Source organism: Lonchura striata, chromosome 4 (genome assembly GCF_050655825.1).
Source record: "Lonchura striata isolate lonStrDom1 chromosome 4, ASM5065582v1, whole genome shotgun sequence".
Classification (NCBI taxonomy): Eukaryota; Metazoa; Chordata; class Aves; order Passeriformes; family Estrildidae; genus Lonchura; species Lonchura striata.
Genome location: NC_140706.1, coordinates 32,528,983 through 32,552,884, shown reverse-complemented (window position 1 = coordinate 32,552,884; position 23,902 = coordinate 32,528,983). Strand labels below are relative to the sequence as shown.

At 39.4% G+C, this 23,902-nt stretch overlaps 1 protein-coding gene across 3 annotated transcripts in view; it reads left to right on the top strand.

Annotated features, from left to right (window-relative positions):
- Positions 1–23,902, top strand: part of WWC2 (WW and C2 domain containing 2) — a 95,980-nt gene that overhangs the window by 57,071 nt on the left and 15,007 nt on the right. For all 3 annotated transcript variants that reach the window (XM_021545461.4, XM_085578753.1, XM_085578752.1), the window contains 11 exons: positions 703–776; positions 4,325–4,567; positions 9,249–9,338; positions 10,256–10,863; positions 14,294–14,417; positions 15,235–15,315; positions 15,399–15,485; positions 18,608–18,800; positions 20,430–20,600; positions 21,396–21,508; positions 22,517–22,709. In XM_021545461.4, coding sequence (XP_021401136.3) covers positions 703–776; positions 4,325–4,567; positions 9,249–9,338; positions 10,256–10,863; positions 14,294–14,417; positions 15,235–15,315; positions 15,399–15,485; positions 18,608–18,800; positions 20,430–20,600; positions 21,396–21,508; positions 22,517–22,709 — 1,977 coding nt within the window. The remainder of the gene's footprint in view (positions 1–702; positions 777–4,324; positions 4,568–9,248; positions 9,339–10,255; positions 10,864–14,293; positions 14,418–15,234; positions 15,316–15,398; positions 15,486–18,607; positions 18,801–20,429; positions 20,601–21,395; positions 21,509–22,516; positions 22,710–23,902) is intronic.

Below are 23,902 nucleotides of genomic sequence, written 5' to 3'. Positions count from 1 at the left end.
GATCAGGAGGAGAAGTGGATAGTTTTGTTTTTTGTTTTTTTTTTCAGTCTGTCTATGGGGTATGTTTCACCTTACAGACCTATTGAATATGAAGATGAATTAAAAAAAAAATCAGGAAAAAATATCTCAGAATTCAAATGCACAATTTCATTTCACACAGCTGAAAATAAAACCCTGTTTCACTGATATTATATTTTACATACATAGAAGTCTGTTTAATTTTGATACCTTCTTTGAAGCTAAGTTTGTAAGAAAGAGAGTGCACAAGATTTTCCAGATAAAGAGCTTGCCTATGTTTTGTAACAGATTTATTAAAGTCTAACTGTGAAATGCACTGACATAGTTCTAAATTTTGAGTTCAACAGAATTCATAGTAGATCAGAATTTTCAGTGCAGTCGCTGTAAGAATTCTTTGAAAATGCTCTGTCTTTACTTTGATGGAATATTGGCGCTTGACAGTACAGCAGCTAAAACTTTATTCAGTGGCTCAGGAGAAAACAGCACTGTTTTGTACAGCAGGGTAGATGAGAACTAGGCATTTAAGAGCAAGTGTGGGGCTGGCTGCAGGGGCAGGGCAGTAGTTTTATTTTTCTTTAAGTTGTAATTTTTCTAGCTTTTGCCTGGGTTTTGTTGGTTCATTTAAAAGCTTTGCACGGTAACAAGGCTGCTTTTTTTGTTTGTTTGGTTTTGTTCCCTCGATAGATTGGAGCAAGAAGTAGATGGAATTTAGCAGAGAAGGTCAGACTCAGTCTGCAGTACGAAGAGGCCAAGCGGAGGTAACGGGGTCGGTGGGAGTGTGCGGCCGCAGCACCGGGCAGGGAAGCTCCGGTGCCCGGGAAGCTCTGGTGCCCGCGGGGCGGGGGAGCTCCGGTGCCCGCGGGGCAGGGGAGCTCCGGTGCCCGGGGAGCTCCGGTGCCCGGGAAGCTCCGGTGCCCGGGGAGCTCCGGTGCCCGGGGAGCTCCGGTGCCCGCGGGGCAGGGGAGCTCCGGTGCCCGGGGAGCTCCGGTGCCCGGGAAGCTCCGGTGCCCGGGAAGCTCCGGTGCCCGCGGGGCGGGGGAGCTCCGGTGCCCGGGGAGCTCCGGTGCCCGGGAAGCTCCGGTGCCCGGGGAGCTCCGGTGCCCGGGGAGCTCCGGTGCCCGGGAAGCTCCGGTGCCCGGGGAGCTCCGGTGCCCGGGGAGCTCCGGTGCCCGCGGGGCAGGGGAGCTCCGGTGCCCGGGGAGCTCCGGTGCCCGGGGAGCTCCGGTGCCCGGGGAGCTCCGGTGCCCGCGGGGCAGGGGAGCTCCGGTGCCCGGGGAGCTCCGGTGCCCGGGGAGCTCCGGTGCCCGCGGGGCAGGGGAGCTCCGGTGCCCGGGGAGCTCCGGTGCCCGGGGAGCTCCGGTGCCCGGGGAGCTCCGGTGCCCGCGGGCGGGGGAGCTCCGGTGCCCGGGGAGCTCCGGTGCCCGGGGAGCTCCGGTGCCCGCGGGGCAGGGGAGCTCCGGTGCCCGGGGAGCTCCGGTGCCCGGGGAGCTCCGGTGCCCGGGGAGCTCCGGTGCCCGCGGCTCCAAGGCCGTGCTCGCAGCGACACCCAGCGGGCGGCACCGCGGCGCGCCCTGCCGGGGACTGCAGCGCCCGGAAACGCTGCGGCTGTTCTTTAGTGCTAAACTGGATGTGTTGTGAAACAAAATTAAAACACTGACAAATTACTGGCTGTTCCAGGATTGAGGGAATAGAGTGAGCTGGCTTTCTGAGGAAAGCAGTCGCCAAGTTATTTATGTCCATTATATCCTTTTTCATGATCATAATTTCACTTTATTATATCCCCCGAATGCTCATCAGTTTTAGAGTTGTTTTGGACTTCCAGTGCAGATTTAGTAGGCTTAATTATTTCTTTTTTTCCCTTGGGACTTTAGATAATTTAAAAACTTGTTATCACTATGGGTTGGCTTTTTTTTTTCGTTAGTTTAACTTGAGGAGAAAAGAAGGCAGGAACTGCTCTGCTGATGAATGTGGAATGCCTTTCAAAAAAAATTCTGTGGTGCTTGCCTGTGAAAGTGGTGCTATCTTGATGGATTTCCACAGCACTGAAAAATGGGCATCAGAAAGCAGAACATTCAGGGTTTGAATGACATCTTCTGGTGCACCAGAAGTGCTGCATAATACTGGGGCAAGATTTACTACTGGGATACTACTCTTGTGTAGTATTTTTTTCTAATACTTGTCGGCAAATTATTTCTCAGCTATTCAGAAGCCTTCCTGCTTTTGTTGTGCAGGTTCTTTGTAATTTCAGGGAAATAGAAATCTAAGCACTATTCTGCACCCAAAGTTTTGGGGTTTTTTACTATGAAAAACTAAACAAAACAACAAAATAAAAAATAGCATTTTTCCCCTGATGAAAACTGTGCCTAGAATGCCATTTAATCTGAGATTTAAATATTATTTCAGTTGGAAAACTGTGGCGTGATCATTTAAAAAACTACAAAAATAAATTTGCAACTTAGAAGTACCAAGTAATGGCTTAGTTGTTTTTAGGTTTTAAAGGCAGGAGCCTGCATGACTGTTCTTTTGGCTAATTTCAAATGTATACTTCCTCCTACAGTGTACTAGATACCATCCTTACCAGTAACAACAGTAATTCTTTATATGCTCATCATGGATCATAAAACCTCGTTGTATAATCAACACATTCATCAAAGAACACCAAGGCTATTGTGTTTGTTCAACATTGAACATGTATGATTTTGGCTCAGAATCATCACATACATAATGTTAATTGTCAGGTGGTCACTTAGATGGAGATAGGTGACATTGTTTCTCAGCATAATTGATCCAGAACCTGATAACCCTCTGTTTTGGCCGTGTCTTGATACCAAGAAGTCTCAGCATTGCATTTTATCTTTCTTTTGTAGGAACAAAAAAACTTTTTGAAGTAAGTCAATTTGCCACTTCTGTTTGGGGCATGGGGAAAAGAAAAAAAGGAGAAACAGTACAGTGCTCAGAGTATGGAGTACTGCAGCACAGGATCTTTCTTTCTCACAAATTACATAGCCAAGAAGATGGGTTGAAATTTCAGTGTATGTAACTTAGAATAATGAAGATACATACCAGTTTGCACATGAAGTTCAGTACCTAATTATACCCCTCCTCCAAGTATTGTGGGCAGTGTAACCATCACTGTAATTTAATAAGTGTTGACCATCTTCTCTGAAATACTAAATGTGCAAATTCTCAATTATTTTGTGGTAAAATAGTTAAGATGAAGAGAGGATCTTGTAAAGAGGATCTTGTAAGTGAATATCTCTACTTGAAAATTATCAGATAATTTAGACATTGCTTGGCCATCAGAATGTCTTGAAGAGGTGGAATGTTCATAGCTATGCTGAAGTCAGCTGCAATTGTTATTCAAAAAGATCTGAAACTGCATGCTGACAATCATATCCTGATGTAGAGAAGATCTGGCTAATATTCCTTTATGGCCAGTCCCTGACCTCCTAGTATTAACAAGTGGTGATGGATTCTGAATAGGGGTAGGATGAAATTGAAAAGGGAGAGAAAAGAAGAAAGAGCAAGGAAACAAGCAAACATCACCAGCCCTGGCCCCAGCATCAATCCATCTGATGAGGCATCCAAGGTCCTGGGGCACCTGTGTGGGTACCTTTTTATACCCAAGCTTTCCCTGCCCTGAAGTTGCATTTCTCACTTTCTGTGCAAATTAGCTGTCATGAGCTGTTCTTCCAGACCTTTCTGGAAACAGGTTGAGGGCTTTAGGAGCTTTGGTGGTCTTGACCTCCCCCGCACCCGCCCCGCAATGGGAACAGCAGTTGCACAAACTCAAACTGTTGAGTTCATCTCTTTTCTCTGTAGGTAGCTACTGTTGGCCTTTTCCTTTAATTGTTTAGAAGAGCAACGCTTTTGTCTTAAGATTTGCTGAAGTGAGCACCTTGCTGTGATGCACATTCTTTCACCATGGCCATGTCTGTTTCTGAGGAGCCATCAGCCTCCCACAGCGCAGGAGAAATCATCATACTCATGAATGAGTAAAGCATGGTGCCACTGCTATGCTACCAGACAGATTGCTTTCAATAAAGCTTTTAATACCATCATGACTTCTACTTGAACTGGAAGAGGAGCAACTAATTTTTAATGCATGTCCATGTTGCTGCTGGCCTTGATATGTGGCTTGATTCTCTGGCATATCTGCTTTCTTGTGAAACAAAACTAAAAATAGGGCCTTGAGTATAAAAAGTTGTTATATCCTGATACATTTCAAAATACTGTATCACTTGTCTCTTTCCTGGGCTTTGTGTACTGTGCTGGACTCAAGTAAATCTGCTTTGTTTTATTTTAGCATGGCTAATTTGAAGATTGAACTCTCTAAGCTAGATAGCGAAGCCTGGCCTGGAGCACTGGATGTGGAAAAGGAAAAACTGATGTTAATCAATGAAAAAGAAGAGCTTTTAAAGGAGCTTCAGTTTATTACACCACGCAAACGTACTCAAGACGAGCTAGAGCAGCTAGAAGCAGAAAGGAAGAGGCTTGAGGAAGAGCTGGTGTCTGTGAAAAGCACACCCAGTCAAGCACTCACTGAAAGGTAAGTGGCTGCTTTTTGCTAATACGAAATGCTGCTTTCTGCCATCGAACCTTTGTACTCATTGCAGGCCCTGAACTATGCCTTGATGGGCTGTTTTCCTTCAGTGACTGTTCTATGTAGGTCTTAATTAAATTTGTTATTAGCCCAATGGGCAGAAAAACAAAGAAGTCTTTAGTACTATGAGATAATGTGAACACCCTGTATCTGCTCTGCAGTATCAGTTGCTCTGCATTTGTTACCAGCATGAAAAAATGCCTGTGACAGATGTTAAATAACTGAGGAATGTCAACACACCATGGGAAGGCAATACCTCATTCACTCTTTTCTGATAATAGCTGTAAACTGTTTGAACTCAGGTTACAAAGATTATCTTGATTGTTGTAATATCTGAAGCCTTTCATTGTGAGTTCTATTACGCACAAAAATGAAACCAAAAGGGAGAAAACCCCAAAAAGTTCAGATGAGAAGGATAATTGCTGCAAAGCTTTCCTAACTTGCTGCTACCTAACTAGTAAGTGAAGCTACTCTCCCAATAAATGGTTTTAGCCATATTCGGAGTTTGAGAAAATCAAAGCTGACTGTCACAGATGGACTTTTCATCAGCTCTAAGTGGAAATAAATTTAGAGGCACCTCTAGCCCACATAAAATGCAATAAACACAAAATGTCATTGTGTGTATCAGTGTAGTATGCCTTACCTGAAGTAATACAATCAGCATTGTTTGGCTTTCTTACTTCCCTCTATTAGGGAGCACCTGCTGTTGCTCCAGCATGCTGTATGGCCAGATTCCTGTCATAGGGTTAGAAGCTGAGTCCTAAATTGTAGCTGAGCAACAAGGAAGTTTTTTTGTTTATGAAGTACAGATGTGTGTATTATGCAAGATTTTTAAAAATATTTTTAAACTTTATAATAGTTTAAACTGCACTATATTAATAATACAGATATGTTTTAGAAGAGGGGAACTATGTTTTCACATGAGAAGCTACCTGTCTAAGGTAAATTGAAGCTAAGATTTTGATAATATGCTGTTGTATAGCTAAATCTTGACTTAAGCTATAAATAGGTAGCTGATGTCTGAATCTTGTGGTTTGGATTTGCTTCCATGCCAGAGTAAGTTCTGCACCTGACTGTTCTCCCATGTCAGATGCCAAACATGTTAGGTGCTGAACTTGGAGTACCAAGGGCAAGTAAAATTGTCCCCCATTGTCAAAAAGAAATGACTTTTCCATGCATAGTGACAGAATGAGTTGTTAGAGCTTCTTTCCCCCCCCCCCCCCTCCTCAATCTTTTTTCCTTTGATTTTTAATCCTGAAAATATGGAGTGTTTGGGCTTTATTTCCTGAAGTTAATGTACAGTATGTTGTGTACTGCTGCTTGAGGTAGCACTTACCTCAACCAGCAGCTGGATTGATTTTTTTTCTCTAGCTTCTGGAATGCTTTTTTGTTATTCCAGTGAATCTCCAGTGAATTTTAACTTCAACTGTTTATATTAAAACTGTCTCCTTTGATGATTTCAGAGCACATAAATTCTCTCACACAAGGCTATTTTGAGGATTATTTCTGGTTTGTCTACTATAAACATAAAGTAAATCTTTTTCAGAAGGGTTCAGATGTTGAAACTTTTTCTGAAATGTAAGTTTTAAGAAAATACATTTAATTGTATCAGATCAATCAGCAGGATTTTGTTTCTTGGAGATGAGGGAGGTTCTCTGCATTCTCAGTGGAGGAGCCATGCCATCTTCAAAATATTGTGCTATTGTTACATTACCATTTTCTTCTATGAGGTTTCATGAATGCCTTCAGTTTACAGTGTTTTCACAGGTACTGATAATGAAGCAGCAGCATAAGAAGCTGTGGATTGTGCCAGAGCTTAATGCAATGAGGTTCTTTCATTTGGTGTAGTGGTTTGGGTTTTTTTATTTCTAAAAGAAAAGAAACAGGAGACGTGCTCTGACTTAAAACAAAAACATTATAGCATAGCCCTGGGTTATTTTGGAGCAGGATGCTGAAATTGCCAGTAGTAGATGTATGTGGATTCAATTTACAGAAGGAGGGTGTAGATCATAACATATCAACTTCAAAAAGGCAGAGACGGGGCATATTCTGGCTGCTTTAAGAAGCCTTAAAGCAACTGTGTAGAAATAACTGGATTGTGGAACTGTTGAGAACTACTTGCTACTTTCTTGCCTTTGAGTTCCATTATTGCTTTAATCCTTGGCAGTATGTCTCAAGTAAACACAGCCATTTGAACAGGTCCATGATTTAAGTACTTGATTGTGCTGTTGCCTGCAAAACTGGCACCTGCTCTTGTGAATGTCACAAACATGTCCACCTAAGTTTGCATTGAAAGGTTAGGTATGTGCACTTTTATTTTTTTATGTCTTTTCTTTAAAGATTCTCTGCCCCTCTCAGTGATGTTACAATTTGATCAAAAGAAAAAGATGTCTCACTAACACTGAAGTCCCTCCTGCAAGGAGGAGTAGATTAATTTAAATAGAATCGGTGCAAACAGGAGAGACCAAGAGACCAAGAGAGGCCTGTGTCAGAACAGATAACAATGATTGTTTAGGTGTTTACACAGGGGTTTTTGGATATTATATTTCCTGCTTCTGCTATAAAGAGGGAAGGTTCATTGTCTGAAAGTTTTGGAGGTGGGGTTGTTGTTTGTTTTTTTTTTTTTCCAGTTGGCCGGATGTAGAATGAAAACATTTTCCCTGAATCTCAGTTTGTTGTGAGATAATAAAATTACTTCCTGCATTTCCTCAAACTTCCACAAGTGATTCATCACTTGGTTTGTTTGTGATTTGTGACTAGCATCTTTCTGACATTAGCCTGCAAGTATTAAGAATTGTATTTAATTACTAGTAGATAAAATTACATCCAGGAAAGAAACATTTTTCAGATGCTAAATTATAAGGAATAAATTATGTTTATCAACCTCATTAAGAAAGTAAAAGAAAACAAACTGTTAATTGTGCTTTTGAGACAAAAAACAATGAAACCTTTTAGTTCAGTAGTACAAATTCAGTTGCTATAGAGTCTCTCGAGGTGGCTGTAGGTGTGTCTTTTGAGGACTGCAACCAGAGAAATTCCTAAGCTTTTTTTTTTTCTAGTCTTCTACCGTTGGTAGTTGAACACAGAGCAATTTCTATGCCTCTTTCTTAAGAAAAAAATCATAGTTCACTACTGAAAATCCACAAAAGAGCTAGTGAAAAGCACTCTTGCTTGGGAAAAGCAGGATAGATTAGGCTTTAAAATAAGACAGAAAGTATCAATAAATAGTAAAATTATTGGAAAGAGTCTCTGATACTACAGATGAACATAGTTCCTGGTGTGGAAACCTGTATGTATGTCTTCCTGAGTGAAGAATGAAATACTGTGTATGCTTTTAACAGCCTTAGCAGGTATTGGCAGATGAACACATCACTGCAGTATGAGAGCACATGTGGTGTGGGCAGTGGAGTGGAAGTCACACCCTGGCTGACCTCGGGGTAACTTATTCACTTTTGCATAACCCAGATTTGCTCGCTGAATAAGCATGGGTGTAAGCAAGTGCTTTTCATGCTTTGCTGAATCAGGGACTTCATGTCTTTTTGCTGCTATCTGATGCTCAAAGAGAGTGAATTCTGAGCACTCTTGAGTATCTAATTCAGTTAATTCACTTTGTGTAAGAAAGCAATGGTTGATGTGTCTTGTTTCTCACATTAGCGGCTGGAGAACTTGAGATGTATCAGTTGACTGAGCAAGGCCTAGAGGAGAATATAGTAATCCACTACTACAGGAGGATTTTAGCTGAATCCGTGGAAAGAAAGCAATTTATTTAGTGTAAATGGAGTGATAAAAGGGAATTAAAAGGGGGGGAAATCACTTTAAAGGTTAGTGAATCATTTCTCCTGGCCGAGAGGAATAGGAGAGTTCCCCATTTGGTGGCTTTAGAGCTGTTTAGATAACAAAGCAGAAGACAATAAATCCTGCTTTCTCATAAAGGTGAATTGATGATGAGCATTACAATGCTGTGTGGCTCTGAGGTGCTGACAAAGCTGTTGGGAATGTAGAAATCTTTACCAAGGACTCCTAAATACGGTCTATAATCTCAGAACCTTTCACTGAATGCTGCTTTGATTTGCTCTGATTTATCCCTATATAAAGATTCTGAAATTAAAGGGAGTGCTTTGATTTTAAACTTCAAATTATCAAAACTGGTATTACTAATACTGGTATTACTGGTATTAGTGTTCTTTTGGTTTTCCTGGTTTTAGTGGTTGTTTTGGTTTTTTCCTGGAACTATATTAAGTGAGGAGGGAGTCTGCAGTATGTTTTTTAAAAACTGTATGAGTGTAGATCTTATTATGTTGAAGTTGCAGCTATTTTCTGAGTGCTCATTTGTTACTCTTTTATTGGGTGCATGTTCCCTTTGGTACGGTGTGAATGTCCCAACCCTGTGCTTGCTTGTACACTCAGCAGGTTTGTTACAGTGCTTGGTATTCTGCAGGTAAAGTCACTCTGCTGAAGTAGTTGGGGTTTTATGATCATATCGAGACCTAAGACAGAATTTTGGATTTTAGTCACTGGCAACCTGATAAAAAAATGAGGGATCTACACTTTGTTTCTTTTTTATCTATAAAATGTTCTAGCCTATTCTGTAATGCTTTCCTGAACTAATATGTACATAATTTTGCAGATTAAAATTGGAGGAGAGAAGAAAAGAGTTGGTACAGAAACTTGAAGAAACTACAAAGTTAACTACCTATTTGCATTCACAACTTAGGAGGTGAGACTTTACTGCATGATATAAAGCCTGTTTTGTAGTAGACCTGGATGTCTCAACTTCATTCTTAGGTTTTTCTCTTAGCTGGAAGCTCAGCAAAATATATTAAAGTAAGAAAATGCAAATGTAATAGCTTCAAGCGTCTTGTCACCATGCAAACCTCGTGTACTTTTATAATTTCAGCAAATTTTCTAAGTTGATAGTTCTGTTATTGTTCAGTAAATATATTTTAAGTGTTTAGAAGGACCTGCTTGAATTATTTTTCCTGACATTTTTTCCCAGCAGTCCTCCAGAACCAAGACAGTGACACTCAGTTTCTCTGGCCCAGCAGGACTCCCTGTCTCTTGTTATTAACAGGACAAGATTGCATGTTACAGCCTTTGTCCTAATTTCCACAGTTGGATTTACTGGGCACACGGAGCGCGTGTTGTCACGCAGATGGGAAGCAGTTCTGCTATAAGCTATATGGCATCCTTTCCAGGTGCTTGGGCAGCGGGTAGGCTGCATGAATTGCTCTAGAGGTGGCAACACTCCTCTGCTGTTATAAGCTCCATCTTGGGGATCCCTGTGCTGTCACGTTGACCACATAAGTACCCACATCAGAGTGGAGCAGGTTTCCAATGGGATATAACAGCTGAGAAGGCTGCTGTTACTGCCAGACCAGTATGTCAAATCTGCTGTCTTCTCCAGAAGAAATGGGGTTTTGGCAGGTGGACAAAGGCTGGATAAATTGCCCTGGTAGTGTGCAGGTTGGGCACACTCAGCTAAGCTGAGTATAGATGCTTAAAAAACATAATGCCCCAAGCATCTTTTGGCTGTAATCTGTTGCAAGGCAGTTTTAGTCAAGCTTCCTTGTCTTTGTTCTGTTTTGTGCTGGTTTCGTTCAGTAACACCAGCATGTGTTTGTGCTTTCTTTGCAGCCTCTCAGCTAGTACGTTGTCTGTGTCTTCAGGGAGCAGTTTGGGATCCCTGGCATCCAGCCGGGGATCTCTGAACACATCAAGTAGAGGGTCGCTAAACTCACTCAGCTCCACGGATCTCTACTATAACCAAGGCGATCAAATTACAGATTTGGACTATCAGTACAAACTTGATTTCATATTGCAAGAGAAAACTGGTTACATTCCTTCAGGGCCTATCACTACTATTCATGAAAATGAAGTGGTCAGTTCCCATGGGAGACTGAGTTACAGTGACTCTCCTTCAGCTGCAGACCACCCCAAATTGACTGAACCTCCCAAATCTGTGACATCACTGTCTTCCAGATCCTCACTCTCCTCCTTGTCCCCACCAGGCTCCCCTTTGGTTTTAGAAGCTGCATTTTCAGTGTCAGCTCAAAATTCCCCTCTGCATCACCTCACTACGGACTTCGAAGACTCTGACCTTTCAGGTGATTTTGCAGTCATTAGCTTCTGCGAGAACCAAATATTATTGGACTCTGAAGCCAGAGCAGGATCTCAGACTCCTACAGATGAAAGACATCTAAATGTTAGGCAGCCTCTGCATTCTCTACATGAAGGAAGTTCAGGTAATTAAATAAAAAATAGAATGTCAAATGTATATGCAACATGAAAATTAACAGTTGGCTCTTGAAATGAGGAGTTACCATGTCTAACTGAAGAGTATCTTGATCAGCATGCACTTGCATGTTCTCAGCTATGTTACCTAACTTCTAGGTAACAGAGATCTGCAATCGCCCTGATTTTGTCCACATTTTTCAATAGCTATTTTAGAAAGTAAGTTCATGTATTGCAATCTGTCATGAAAACAATAACATAAAAACCTGAAGCTGGATTTTGAAAGCATGGAGGATGTATGGTGTTCCTAGGTTTTATCAGGATGTATGGATATAGAGCAAATACCCTCTGCAGGTTTTTTGATAACTTGAAATCAGATACTTTGTTTCTCATTGAAGAGTAAGTTACAAACTGACATCCTCAGTAAAAGAGGCTTCTGGACTGTAAATTATGTGTTATGTGTATCTAATTGTTTAAGCCTGCTGTCACTGAAAGATGTGCAGCTCATTTTGAATTGAGAAAGACAGGTGACTACATACCATGTAAGTTACAGTGGGAATTTCCCTATTTTTAACATGGATTTCACAGCCTTTAGCTTTTTATCCAAGTTAGAACAGAGCTCCTAAGTGAGTCTAGGCTCCTCTTGCAGTCAGTGGGTAACTTCCAAAAGAATAAGGCATCTTGTCCTAAAGCATACTTCCCTTTAAGGAAGAAAGGATGAATGACTGTGAGTTATCAAGGTATCCTTAGTTTCTAGTTTACTTTAACTCGGAGGTGGCTAAATTAGGTGTGATGAATTCTACTTCTCATGGAAAATCCATGCAACATACTTAATCATCTTATATTGTCAAACCCTTTGGCAGAGTCAGAATTTCAAAAATCCCAGCTGTCAAGATGGCTTGTGCTCAGTCTTGGAGTGCTCACTTTGCTGCCTTTTGTTAGGGCTGACAATGTGTTGTGCTCTCTGCACATTTATCCTTTTCTATGTCATTCTGTGTCATTGTCTTCAAGTATGTTCCAAACCATTCATATTTATGTTACACTCTGTTTTCTCAAGGAAGAACTGAGTGAGACAGATTTCCAGTAGTGCTGAGCACTGGCAGCCCTATTTGAAACCTGGTCAGTACCTGGCATTTCCAACTGTATTTCTGAGCTGGTAGGCAAGCAGCTAACTAAGGAGTTTGGTGTTTTAGAGAATAAACATGGTCTAGCTCTTGAGTATTGTCCACATTTGTTACCGTGTTTGAACACCTATGCTTAGAGTTTTCCAATTTTTAATAAAAGTACCATGTCATATTCATACAGTTATATATTTTAATGAGAAATTTGCTTTTATTTTTTTAATTCTCTCAAGGAACTGTTGTAACATCTGTTGTCTAATTAGATTAACTTACTACAGTACTGTGGTAATTTCAGTGTTGGCCAGAGCAATGTGGCACCAGAAGAGAAAGGTATAGTGTGCTTAGTACAAGCTGGGAGGCCCCACTCTGTTTCACTGTGTAGAAAGAAAACAAGAAATTGACTGATGTCCTAATGGTCTGAACCTGTAAAATGCAAAGTTGAAAAAGCATGGAAAGGGAATTTGTGGGGAGGGGATCTTTTTGTCCTTCGTCTTTTCAGGATAGTGTAGCACAGCAGTTACTTTATTTAGAGCCATATTATAAAATATTGAAACAATAATTAATTTTCCTGCCTGTATTTCAGCAGCATATCCTTTCCAAATTAACAACAATTTTCAGTCTGTCTTTGCAATCTGTCTGCAGCTCACATAGTTAGACAACTGAATTCAAAATGGCTTGGAATTTGAGAACACTTTGGGCTATGTGAAATCAGTATTTTTTTATTATTATTTGTATAGATCATTATTTTCAAAGGCATTGTGTGATTCTCTAACATTTTTTCAATTTTTGAGGACCTCTTACTCTGGATATTGTCAGCTTGCCTTTTAAGTCTATATAAGTAGTTATGGTTTTAAAATGTAAATTCATTCTGTGATTCTTCATACTGATACTTCCTCATGTAGCACCATATGCATAATACAATTTGTCTTTAAACTTGTATTAGGGCTGCCAAAACAAGTATTTGAATTTTGAATAGCCAGGTATTAACTAATTACACTTCAATACCTCTGGTTTCCACAGTAAAATGGGCCTCATGGTGAGACTTCAGTAATTAACTGTGAGACACAGATCTGGGGTTTGCTCACTGTTTCTACTCCAGTTTCATCCTTGAAACTGCTGTGATGCTGAATGGGAAGGCTTGAACAAACTCAGCCAGAGGCACTAAACCTGCATTGAAAAGTGCAGCCCACACACTTAGGTTTTTACAGGACTACAGATCTGAATACTGCTGAATCTTAACTTGGGCATAGACAAAGACTCAAAGGTAGTACAGCTCCTGTTGTCATGTAATCTGCACTGGCTCTCTAGATTCAGTGTTCACCTGCTTCTCTGGCTGTCTCTGACTTTCCTGTACAGGTGAATCATAGAGATATTTGCTCTTCTGCACATGTCCCTGCTGTCAGAAACAAAGTTGGAATATCTTGTAGTTCTTCACAGTCAGTCTCTGTCATTGTCAAAGTCAATTCAGGCTGCCGTGGTAATTCCTATGGGTAATCAATAAATCATGTCATCACCTTCACCCTTCACACGGTGAGGGGGAAGGGAAAGAGCACTTCATCATCAAGGAAAAAGCATTCCTACTGCCATAAATAAAAGCACAAATGCAGCAATCAATCATCTAATCTAGAGCCTTAAATTTTAACATCTTAACAGGATGTAAAGTCATGATTCAGAGGGGGATGATAGTGCATACCAATATCCTCACCCCTTGGCAGATAAAAGGACTGCATAGGCCCTCAGCTTGCTGTGCTGCAGAATGTGGCTTCATGGCATGACACTTGCATATGAATGCAAGTTGAAGATTAAAGCTAAGTAGTCACTGAAAGCCTGTAGCATAGAATGTTTTTGATGATAGTAAACCAGAGAGGATTTTATTTCTAGCAGTTATATCACTGGGGAGAGGATATCTGTCTGGCTTTTGAATATTTAATAAACAGTAGGCAAGCACTTGGCATGTAGCTGCAGTGTTACCACAGTGCTGAATGTGAAGATGGCAAATACTGGTTTAAAGATCAGGAAAATGAGGGCTGATAATGAAGGATAATAACTAGCTCAATGCATAAGGGTGATCATAGGAGTCTGTGTCTCTGGGAAGAAATAATAGTACATTTTCAGGTTCATCAGCCTGGTTATATCTGTAACCAGGATATGTAGGAACAGCAGTACAGCCTCAGAATGTTTAATGATATGGAACAAAACTACTCTGTGATACTCAGCTAAGGGTCACCGCTTTCAGCGTGACAACTTTCTAAGCTCTGCTCATCTCTCTTACTGACTATTAATCTCATGGACTAGTTTTCATTCTTTTTCCTTTTTGTAGGTGGTGATTTACCAAGAAGAACAGCTGGTCATCTGCTTGAGGAGAAAACAGCTTGTGTATCTGCTGCTGTGTCTGATGAGTCTGTAGCTGGAGATAGTGGTGTATATGAAGCTTCTGTGAAACAGTAGGTTTGAGTAATCATGCAAGTCCTTCCACCAAAAATTTAAATATATTTATGATCAGTTACATAGTACCTGCAGAAGTTGTTAATCAGCCCTGACTTTTTTTAGAAATAATTTGTATTTTCAGATGGAAAGGAAAGCTTATTTGGCAAACAGTGAAGTTTGATTTGGGTTATTTTTTGTGCTTGTATAACTTGGTTGAATAGCATTAATATATTTTTTTATAATCTTGGAGTTTTTTCCTTGCTAGAAGCATTCCCAAAAGCTTGATTTAAATTATGCAGGTTCTGCCATGTGACTCTATTGTCAATACTCAGAGTTACTATTTTTAATTATTGTTTCGTTAAGGATTTTTAAGATTGCATAGCAACTTTTTGGAATGTTTTTATTTTTAAAAAGAGGTTATAGAAAAGACATGAGAAAACTCTGTTGTGATGTTGGTATTAAAATAATCCAAGTTGAGGCTTATTGTTCACTGCAGTGATTAGGAAATAAGAAACATATTTGCTGTTATTTTTTGACCACACAAATTCTATAGGATTCTTCATACTAGTTTATATGGTATTGCCTGTAATCTTCAGTAATCAGCCTCAAGCCTTTCCAAATGATTGCTGCAGTTGTCAAACTATTCCAGCAGCAAGTGTCCTCAAAACAAGCACCGCTGATGTGTAGGCGCTGAAATTCTTATTTGGAGTGCATGCTGTAATTAAATTAGCATGTTTAGGAGAATGGATATATGTTCTGTGTATGCATATCTTAATAATTGCTGAAAGCTAACTGTAATTTTCCAAAATTTGAGTATTTGCCTGGTTTTCCTAGACCAAATGAAACTGAGGACACCATATACAGTGAAGATGATGCAACAACTCTAGAGGCTGCTCAGGTACAAATAGGACTCAGGTGAGTGATCAGCAAAGGGAATATTTCTGTTGATCTATTAATGTGAATAGTAAACTTCCCTTGTGTTGTCCTTTCTTTGACAGATATGACCACAGCAATTCAAGTTTTGTGATAGTCATAGTACGGCTTAGAAACCTTCCAGCGTTTCCTGTCCCCCTTGGCTCTAAGGTGTAAGTCAAACAATCACTGAAGAAGTAGTGTTGATAAGAGTATAATAATAAATTCTAAAAATTCTCTAAAGGAATTGGTTGATTTATGGCTTAAGAGCACTGAAATATGTACAAAACTTTTCAAACTGGTGTAGGATTTAGCATTGTAGTATTTATGTAATATGTAGTATTTAGTATTTGCATATTCCAGCAATGTTGCAAGAATAAGATGTTACCGGGAAATTTGCACATTCCACTAAACTGGAATAAAAAGGATTTTAAAATGGTGTTTTGTCTACTGATTCAAAACATTCCAGCTTTGTGAGTGCAAAACAGCTATGCCATAGTTACTAAAACTATTCTTTTGATACTTTGGCATCCTTTCAGCTCAGAATGTTGTCTTTTTACATTTAAGTATCTTTTTGATGTAAAATGGTATTTCAAGCAGTATTTTATTTGTCTTTTAAGTGAGCTTTTAAAGGAGAGGGGTAATTTAATAAATTGCAAGTGGACAAGCACAGTCACATTGAGATACACCATCCCTAACTAGAGCTTGGGGGTCTGTTAAGAATTAGTTCTTGGGTCAAATTGGACCAACATGCAAAATCTAAAAGTAAATTACAGTTTCAATCATATGTAGAAAATGAATAGAAAAGCCTGAATATGTTACCACTGAGTTTCTAATCCAAAATTCTCATCTGTATAAATAAGTACAGGTTGCCTTGGGGACACTTGAGCAAGATTTTTGTGACAGACTTGTAAGACTGCCTTAACCTGTTGAAAAGCTTAATAAGATTGGAGTAGGATATAATCATTCCTTGAAAATTTTGGTTTTCTTGCTGGTTCTTTTCCCTTTGTATCCCATTGCCTTAAATTTGATTGGCAGATAAATAGGAAGCCACTGGATATGGAAAGGATGCATTAAGGATAGAGGCCCAAGTGCTTACTGGCTTTGTTTGTTTTTTGTAAATAAGAAATGGTTGTTGTACTACTATCCTTCCTTCTCTGAACTAGTCTTTCTCTGCTGACCTTCCAAGTTCACTAACATTTAGCACAAGAAAACAGAAAAACTATAGAAGAATAAATTGACGTAGGTGAGAGGAAAAGTAGATAATGTAGAACAGCAAAAAGATGGTCAGTTACATACAGCCAGATCAGAGCAGGCATCTTTTCAGGGATTAAAGTGTGAAGTTATAATTAATAGTCAAGAAGTCCTGACCTGCTGCTGCTAAAAGAGATTTGATGAAATTAAAGCTTATAAAGTTTATTAAATATTCAAAACAAGGAGGAAGAAGGGGCAGGGTAAAGGGAGGACCTTGCAAATAGCATTTTTTCTGTCACTTACACTTGTGTGCATATATGAATAATCTGTACATATACATACAATAATAAAAATTGGGTCTGGAAAAAGTTGCTATATTATAGCTGCATTTCATAGAACATCAGTTGAAAAAATTGGTACTTTACTGAACCTTTACACATGGAAGAATAGATTTGACATGAGGTGTTACTGATACTGTAAAAACTGCTCACTTTTAGCCTAGTTAGAGCACAGTTGAAGAGTTACTGTGTCAGGGTCACTTCTTCATCAGTTGAGAATTCATAGGTTTGTCACAGTAAAATCTGATTCAGTTATTAACTCTTTAAGTTAATTTATTAAAATGAAAGTGTCCACTCCTGTACAACAAAGTGAGAGAACAATTTCTTTCACAATTTCTTTCTTTGTTTACCCTTCATTTGGCCTGAGGCCAATGAATTGGCAAACATTTGTTAAAAGAAAGTTCCAATGAACCACCTTTTAAACATACTTTTGATACACTTTATCTTTTATTCCTACATTTTTTATAAATGTTTTTAATTGCTTAGTCTGTTAAAATGGCTGTTTTCAGTAGACTGCCAGTTGCTCACCTACAGTTATATGAATACAGCAGCAGCATTACTGGAGTTACAATATGGTACTGCTTCACCTCAGGACTGGCTTGTCAAAATGCTGGATACCTGCTATCCAAGCTATATGTGTGAACCAAACAACCTAGATTTTTCTCTTTATTCTAAGAAGTTTGGCATAACTGGGAAATAAAGTCTGTGCCCAAATTCAAGTTAAAAAATTGTGTTTCTCACAGACCTAATTTGTTGGGTTTTTTTTCACTAATGTGAAATTCAGTTTTTAATAAAATTAACAAAACTATACATGAAGATAGAAAATATAGTTGTAGTACTATAAATTTTGAGAGAAAAATTATTTTTCATAATTATTTACATTCACCCACTCTTTCTTCTTGTTTTAGCCAGCTTCATTGCATTCTATTCTCCAGTGAATGTCATTCATCTTTAAAGCCAGTACCAGAAACAGACTAATTGATAGGCACAGAAAAGATGCCAAACTATTACTAGGCTCATTTGTGTGTATGAGAAACTGTGCAATAGGTAAATAGCATTAAAAATGTCTTTACTGTGTCAAGCTGCTACTAAAGTGAGACCTGCAAGTTAGCTAGTACAACTTTTATCCATATCATATCCATTCCTACTGGTCATATGAAATGAATGCAGTCTTGTAACAATTTCAAGTTACTCTCTGTGCTTCAGTTTAGGCTTGCAAGATGCATTCTTCCAAGTTTCACTTAATATGTTACGAATTGATCTTAAGCAGCTATGGCCCTAGGTATTTGCTTCCTTGCTTTCCTTAGTTTCCTGCTTTCTTTGGAAATTTTGTTTCATTTGTTTCCTTAAAAGATTAAAAGGCATCACTGCTTTTCAGTGCTGCTTGCATTAGTCAAAGAATTTAATTTTTACATCCATTCCAGTTCTTCTAATGTTTTAAAATTAACATTAAGGATATGTTTCCTCTCACCTGTGACATGATCTTCATTGTTTACTGTACTAAACTTGAATAGAGTCAGAAACTGCTACCTCTCTTGCTACTACTGCCTTACCAGGTACAAAAATTCCTTCTTGGGAAATGTTTCTGCTAGGGACAAGAGGAGTTCCTTACTCATCTTTTTCACCTCTTTTCCATTCCACTGATAAGTTACTGTTCCATTTTGTTGCTATGCAGTCCTTAAGTTGATGGGGTGAACTTCTCTCAAGTATCACCAGCAAGTGCCAGTTTAAACATAGTAAAGATTTTGTTTTGTTTCTGGCAGGTATATCAGAGTAGCAGTCCTTCCATCCTCCACTGATATCAGCTGTCTGTTCCGCACTAAAGTTCATCCTTCCATGGAAACCATTTTGTTCAACGAGATATTCAGGGTAGCCATTTCTCAAGCAGCACTGCTAGAGAAGACACTGAGAGTAGATGTTTGTGCTGTCAGTAGAAGTCGTCAGGAGGAATGCTTGGTATGCTATTTTATTTCTGGGGCTTTTTTGGCATGCATTTGTTTATAGTGTCCCCTCTTATTTTGATGGTCAAGGCTGCTAAAATTCCACAGCACTTGGAGACAAAGTCTGGAGGATAACTTAGTTGTTGCTATAGTACCTAGAATAGTGCCTTTCTCTGAAACTCCTGATACAGAATCTAATCCTGGATGGAAGGTGTTTTGATAATTCTAACACTGCTTTAACCCTTTAATTACAGATTGATATTCCATCTTTGCCATTTTATATATAAACCCCCTTTGAACTTCAATGCAACATTATTTTAATGCTAGATTTTAAATTAAAAACTGAAGAAGAGTCACAGTAAAAAAAAAAAAAAAAAAACAAAACGGGAGCAAACCCTCATTATTACCACTTGTCACAAAGAACACACTAAATCATACTTTGGACATTATTTTAGATTATATGATGGACACCTTTTTGGTCTTTATGATCTGTTGAAATAAAAAAGCATGACATTTATAGATCAGCCCATTGGAAGCTGTCACTTTAAATGTGTTGTTAATCGTAGTCATCACTGAATCAGTGATGCTTCATTTACTTTTAAATTGCTTTTGCATGGTCTGGTACAACTCAACTCTAGTTTTTCACCATGAGGGTGTTTAGTAGCACAGTGAGATTTTTTTCAGTTGCTACACACTGAAGAGATGCTGGAATCTGCTGGGGTTCATCAGCTCTGACTACTGTGAAACAGCCTTGCTTTCAGAGTGTAGAAGTTAACTTAATTCCTAGGGAATTCCTGGAGAATGTGTTGGCCTTTTTCAGTATGTAAGAGTTTTCCCCCCGAGGAAAGGGAAGGGCAGCAGAACAAAAATGCAACCTCAGGCAGGATAGAATGGTGAAGAAAGGACTCAACAATAACAAAAAACCCCAACAAAGATGAAGACAAAGGTTATTTCAAAGATCAAATTAAAGACTTGGGAGTACCATCCCCAGCAGAATGCCCTGGACAACAGGACCAGAGTCTTGGCAAGAGCTATGTGTGCAGTCCAGTAGCTGTGGAGATAATATGCTTTGCCAAAGAACAGAGGATTTTCATCTCCAAGGCACAGGCCAAACATGAGTACTTCAGAAGTTTTCCCAGAGTACCAACTCAGTGGATGCCAGTGCTTGTCCAAATGAGAGGGTTTCTTAATCTCTTTTACTGGCTTTTCATCTTCTCCTTCCCTGGCTAGAGCAAGCAAGGTCATCTCATCCATTATTTGTCATATGCATGGGACAGCTGAAAAATCATGTGAGACTTGCTGTCTCACGAGCTGGTGCTGCACAGGTTTTCATTACTGAATGCTCTAGAGCAGGTGTGTGCAATACTGTGGTATGGTGTGGGGTGTGCATGTGGGGAGACATTTCTACAGAGTGAAATAACAGATGGCAGAATGGACAATATGAAGGACATTTCCATGTACTTCTATTTGTCTATTTTAACTGGAACTGGAGGGAAATAGAAAACTGTACAGTTAAAAAGGGAATTAAGGTTGATGTCAAATCTTGGCTGCCTGTTTTCATGATAAGTACAGTAGAACGTTTTGTAGGAAACAGAACAAATATAAATATTTTTTTTTCCCTTTTCCCTTTTTTTATTTTGTACAGGCTGGGACTCAGATCAACCTGGCAGATTTATCACTTTCTGATGAGACCTGTACTCTGTGGTACAACCTGTTGCCATGCAAGCAGAGTCCTGGCAAAAAGCCCAAGGAACAAAATGACGAATACATGTTTCTATTAAGCAAGCAATCACAGTCATTGGACTCACTGGACTTGGTGAGTGATGAGTTGGCTATTACTGTGATAGCAAGAAAAAAGCCAGAGACTCCAACTGTGCCATTGCATTGTAGTTATTTGAATGTGCGAACTGCCATCCCTGAAGGTCCAAGGCCCCGTTTTGCAGGCACTTTTGTCTAGAGTGACTTTGTGTGAATAGGGGCTATATGGGGTCTCAGATGGGAGTGGGGATATGGCAGATGCTTTTTACTGGATACAAGATTGTACTTCCAATTTAAAACCCTTCAGCTATGTTTCTTTTTAGAAAAAAATGTTATTGAAGAGCTTCCTTAAGTGTGTAATTTATTTTCATATCCATACATTAAAAAATGCTATTTATTAGCTATTTGAATCTGCATACGCCAAACCATTGCATTGAGCATGCTGTTTATGCAAAACATACTAACTCTTCTGGATAAATAAGCTTCTCTGCTTTAATCCCTTTTTAAGAGAGCTGCATAGAAAATGTAACTTTGAAAAGCACCCTTTTTTCACCTAAAAACATTACCAGTATGAGAGGGAAGATGAGAAAATACATTGAAGGATGGTAGGAGAATATTTGATTACATTGTCATTTTAAAACCAATTATTTTTCATTGAGATTTACTCTGTATAAAAGTAATTGTTCAGTGTGCTATAAACTGACAATTCAAACCCCTTGTCCTTGTGAACTGGGAGTCATTGTGTCCGCTGACATCAGGGAGCAGTAGGGTAATGCAGATATTGCAAGATTTGTCATTTTCCTACCTGTTATGTATCATTCAAGTCTGGTTTCATCTTTTTCCTTGTGATCAGGATGCTGTGTCAGCTCTGCTGGAGAGGACATCTGCTGAGCTGGAAGCAGTAGAACAAGAGCTGGCTGAAGATGAGGAGAAGGAACAAGAGCAAAGGGCCTCTGAGGAAGACTGGTAAAGACACTTTCCCTCCCTCACTGTTCATGCCTGAATGATCCAGTTCATTCTTCCTCTTAGACATTCTTCCTCTTCCTCTTAGTGCTGTACTTTTGGAGATCATAGATTCATAGATTGGCATGGGCTGGAAAGGATCTTTAAAGATCATCCAGTCTAATACTGCTGCTTTGGGCAGAGACACCTTCCACTAGACCAGGCTGGTCAACACCCCATCCAACCTGGCCTTGAAAATTTCCAAGGACAGGACATCTATGGCTTCTCTGGACAACCCGTTCCAATGCCTCACCACCACTGGAAGTGGAGTAAAGTCTTGTTCTCTTGTATGGTCAATTTATTCACATTATTTTAGGTTTACAGTCTCTTGGCTGTTCTACAAACTCCTACTACTAATGCTCCTCCATTCCATGTACATCTTCCTGTGCAAACACCTGGGTAATGCAGCCACTAGAAGTGTAGCAAAGTATGAAATAGTATAGTTCCATTAACTCTAACAGGCATGCAGTTAGATTTGAAAAGAGAGCTGCTGTCTGATAAAAGTCAGTGTGGGTGTACTTCCATTGATGGTCTTGTTTTTGAAGAAACTGTGAGTTTTGCCAAGGAACAGATTTCTTGCTAAATTGCTATTTGAGTTCTGTGATTGTACAATTTCTTAGCTGCAATGTAGAAGAAAAGTCATGCTTTACTGGGGGGAAGGGGGGAGTGGCTTTTTGTGTTATGAACTTATAATGAAAGTCCTTCAACATTATCAACATTACAACTACTGAATATAGTGCAGTGCTGTCATAACAACCTTGAGGATGAACTGTAGTAGCGCTGGGTTTTGCTGGAGGCAGCAAATGAAATGGGCCTTCACATGAACTTAATGGAAGCATTTGGATGATAGTTGTTTTCACTGTCAGGAAAATGCATGCCTTACACATTAGTGCAAGTCTGGGCTTTCTGGTATCTTTCTTTGGTGAGCTTTTTTAGTTTCATAATAAGCCTGGGCTACTTCTGTTTATGCAGGCTAGAGATGCTCACAGAGGCCTCTGATGAAATTGTGGACGAAGAGCAAGGTGGCATTAAGCTGGAAGTAGAAGGCGACTGTAATGATGACATGGGGTTACTCATGGATGCACAAGAAATGAATGAAGACAAGAACAGAGAGAACAATGATGAGGCCCAGGAAAGCCAGCAGGCTGCTGTAGTTCTAACATTGGTGAGTATCTTAAAATTCACATTTCTGAAATATCTTACTATGTCAAAAATCTATTTCTGAGCAATTAATATGGAAGTCTGCTGCACCTATGCATTTACAACTGGATGTAGTGTTTGCTGTAGCATTTGTCAGTATGTATGTGTAATAAAATTGGTGTGGTCACTTCTGAACTATGAAGAGGACATTGGACAGACATGCTGAGTAGGACTTCTAAGTCCAGGATAATTAACCAAGACTCTCTATCTTCACTTTTTTTTTTGCATGTGGAGTACATTCAAAATACAAGAATAGTTCAATAGCTTCAGCTTGTGCATATTTAAAATATTTCTGCACATATGTTTCATTGTTTCCTTTTCCTTTTTTCTGATTCGTCTGCTAAATAAGGAAAAACACATGACAAGGGTCAAGATCTTTAAGCCAATGTAGGGATTTCCTTATTTTTTCCCCTTTTTGGTCGATAAATACAAGAACTGTCTTAGTAGAAAAAAGGACAAAATATTAATTAACAGAAAATTCCAAAATGTGTATTAAAACTGTGTATACTTTTGAACAATTGAGGGTACTGTTGTACCCACACACTGCATACAGCAAATTCTAATTCCATGTTCTTGATAACTGTCATTTTTTAAATTATATTCCACTTTCCTGAAAGCACTTTTAGCAAATGTTTAGTAAACATAACTCTGATGTGGTAGCACACTCTCAGAAATAAAATTTTTAGAATCTTTCTGCATCTTAATAAAAACACTGTTGCATGTTTTAAACCCACAAGTTCTATAAAATAGCAGAAGTAAAAAGACAAAGAGTGACATCTCGTTCCTTCAACTTTGTGACAATACAAAAGTTTAACATCTCAGTGGACTTGCTGGAAACTGTAATTAACTTCCAATTAATGTGGCAAGATGCCAAATGAGCTAAGGCTGTGGTATTAAAAGGACTGACAGTCTGCTGGGTAGCAAGTAAATATAGATCAAAGCCCTAACTCAGCAAGAGGAGATGGCAAGAACGACATGTGAAGGTTAGACACGCACACAAGTGCTTTGCTAAGCCTGGGCTGAGTGGACCCGGACAATGAGTGAAAGACAGCAGTCTGCACTGCAGAGCCAGACACAGCATAGATCTCTGTATGCCACATGCTCTCGGGGTTGCTGTTGTGCTATTTAGGTGACTATTTATCACCTGCACTGTTAAAA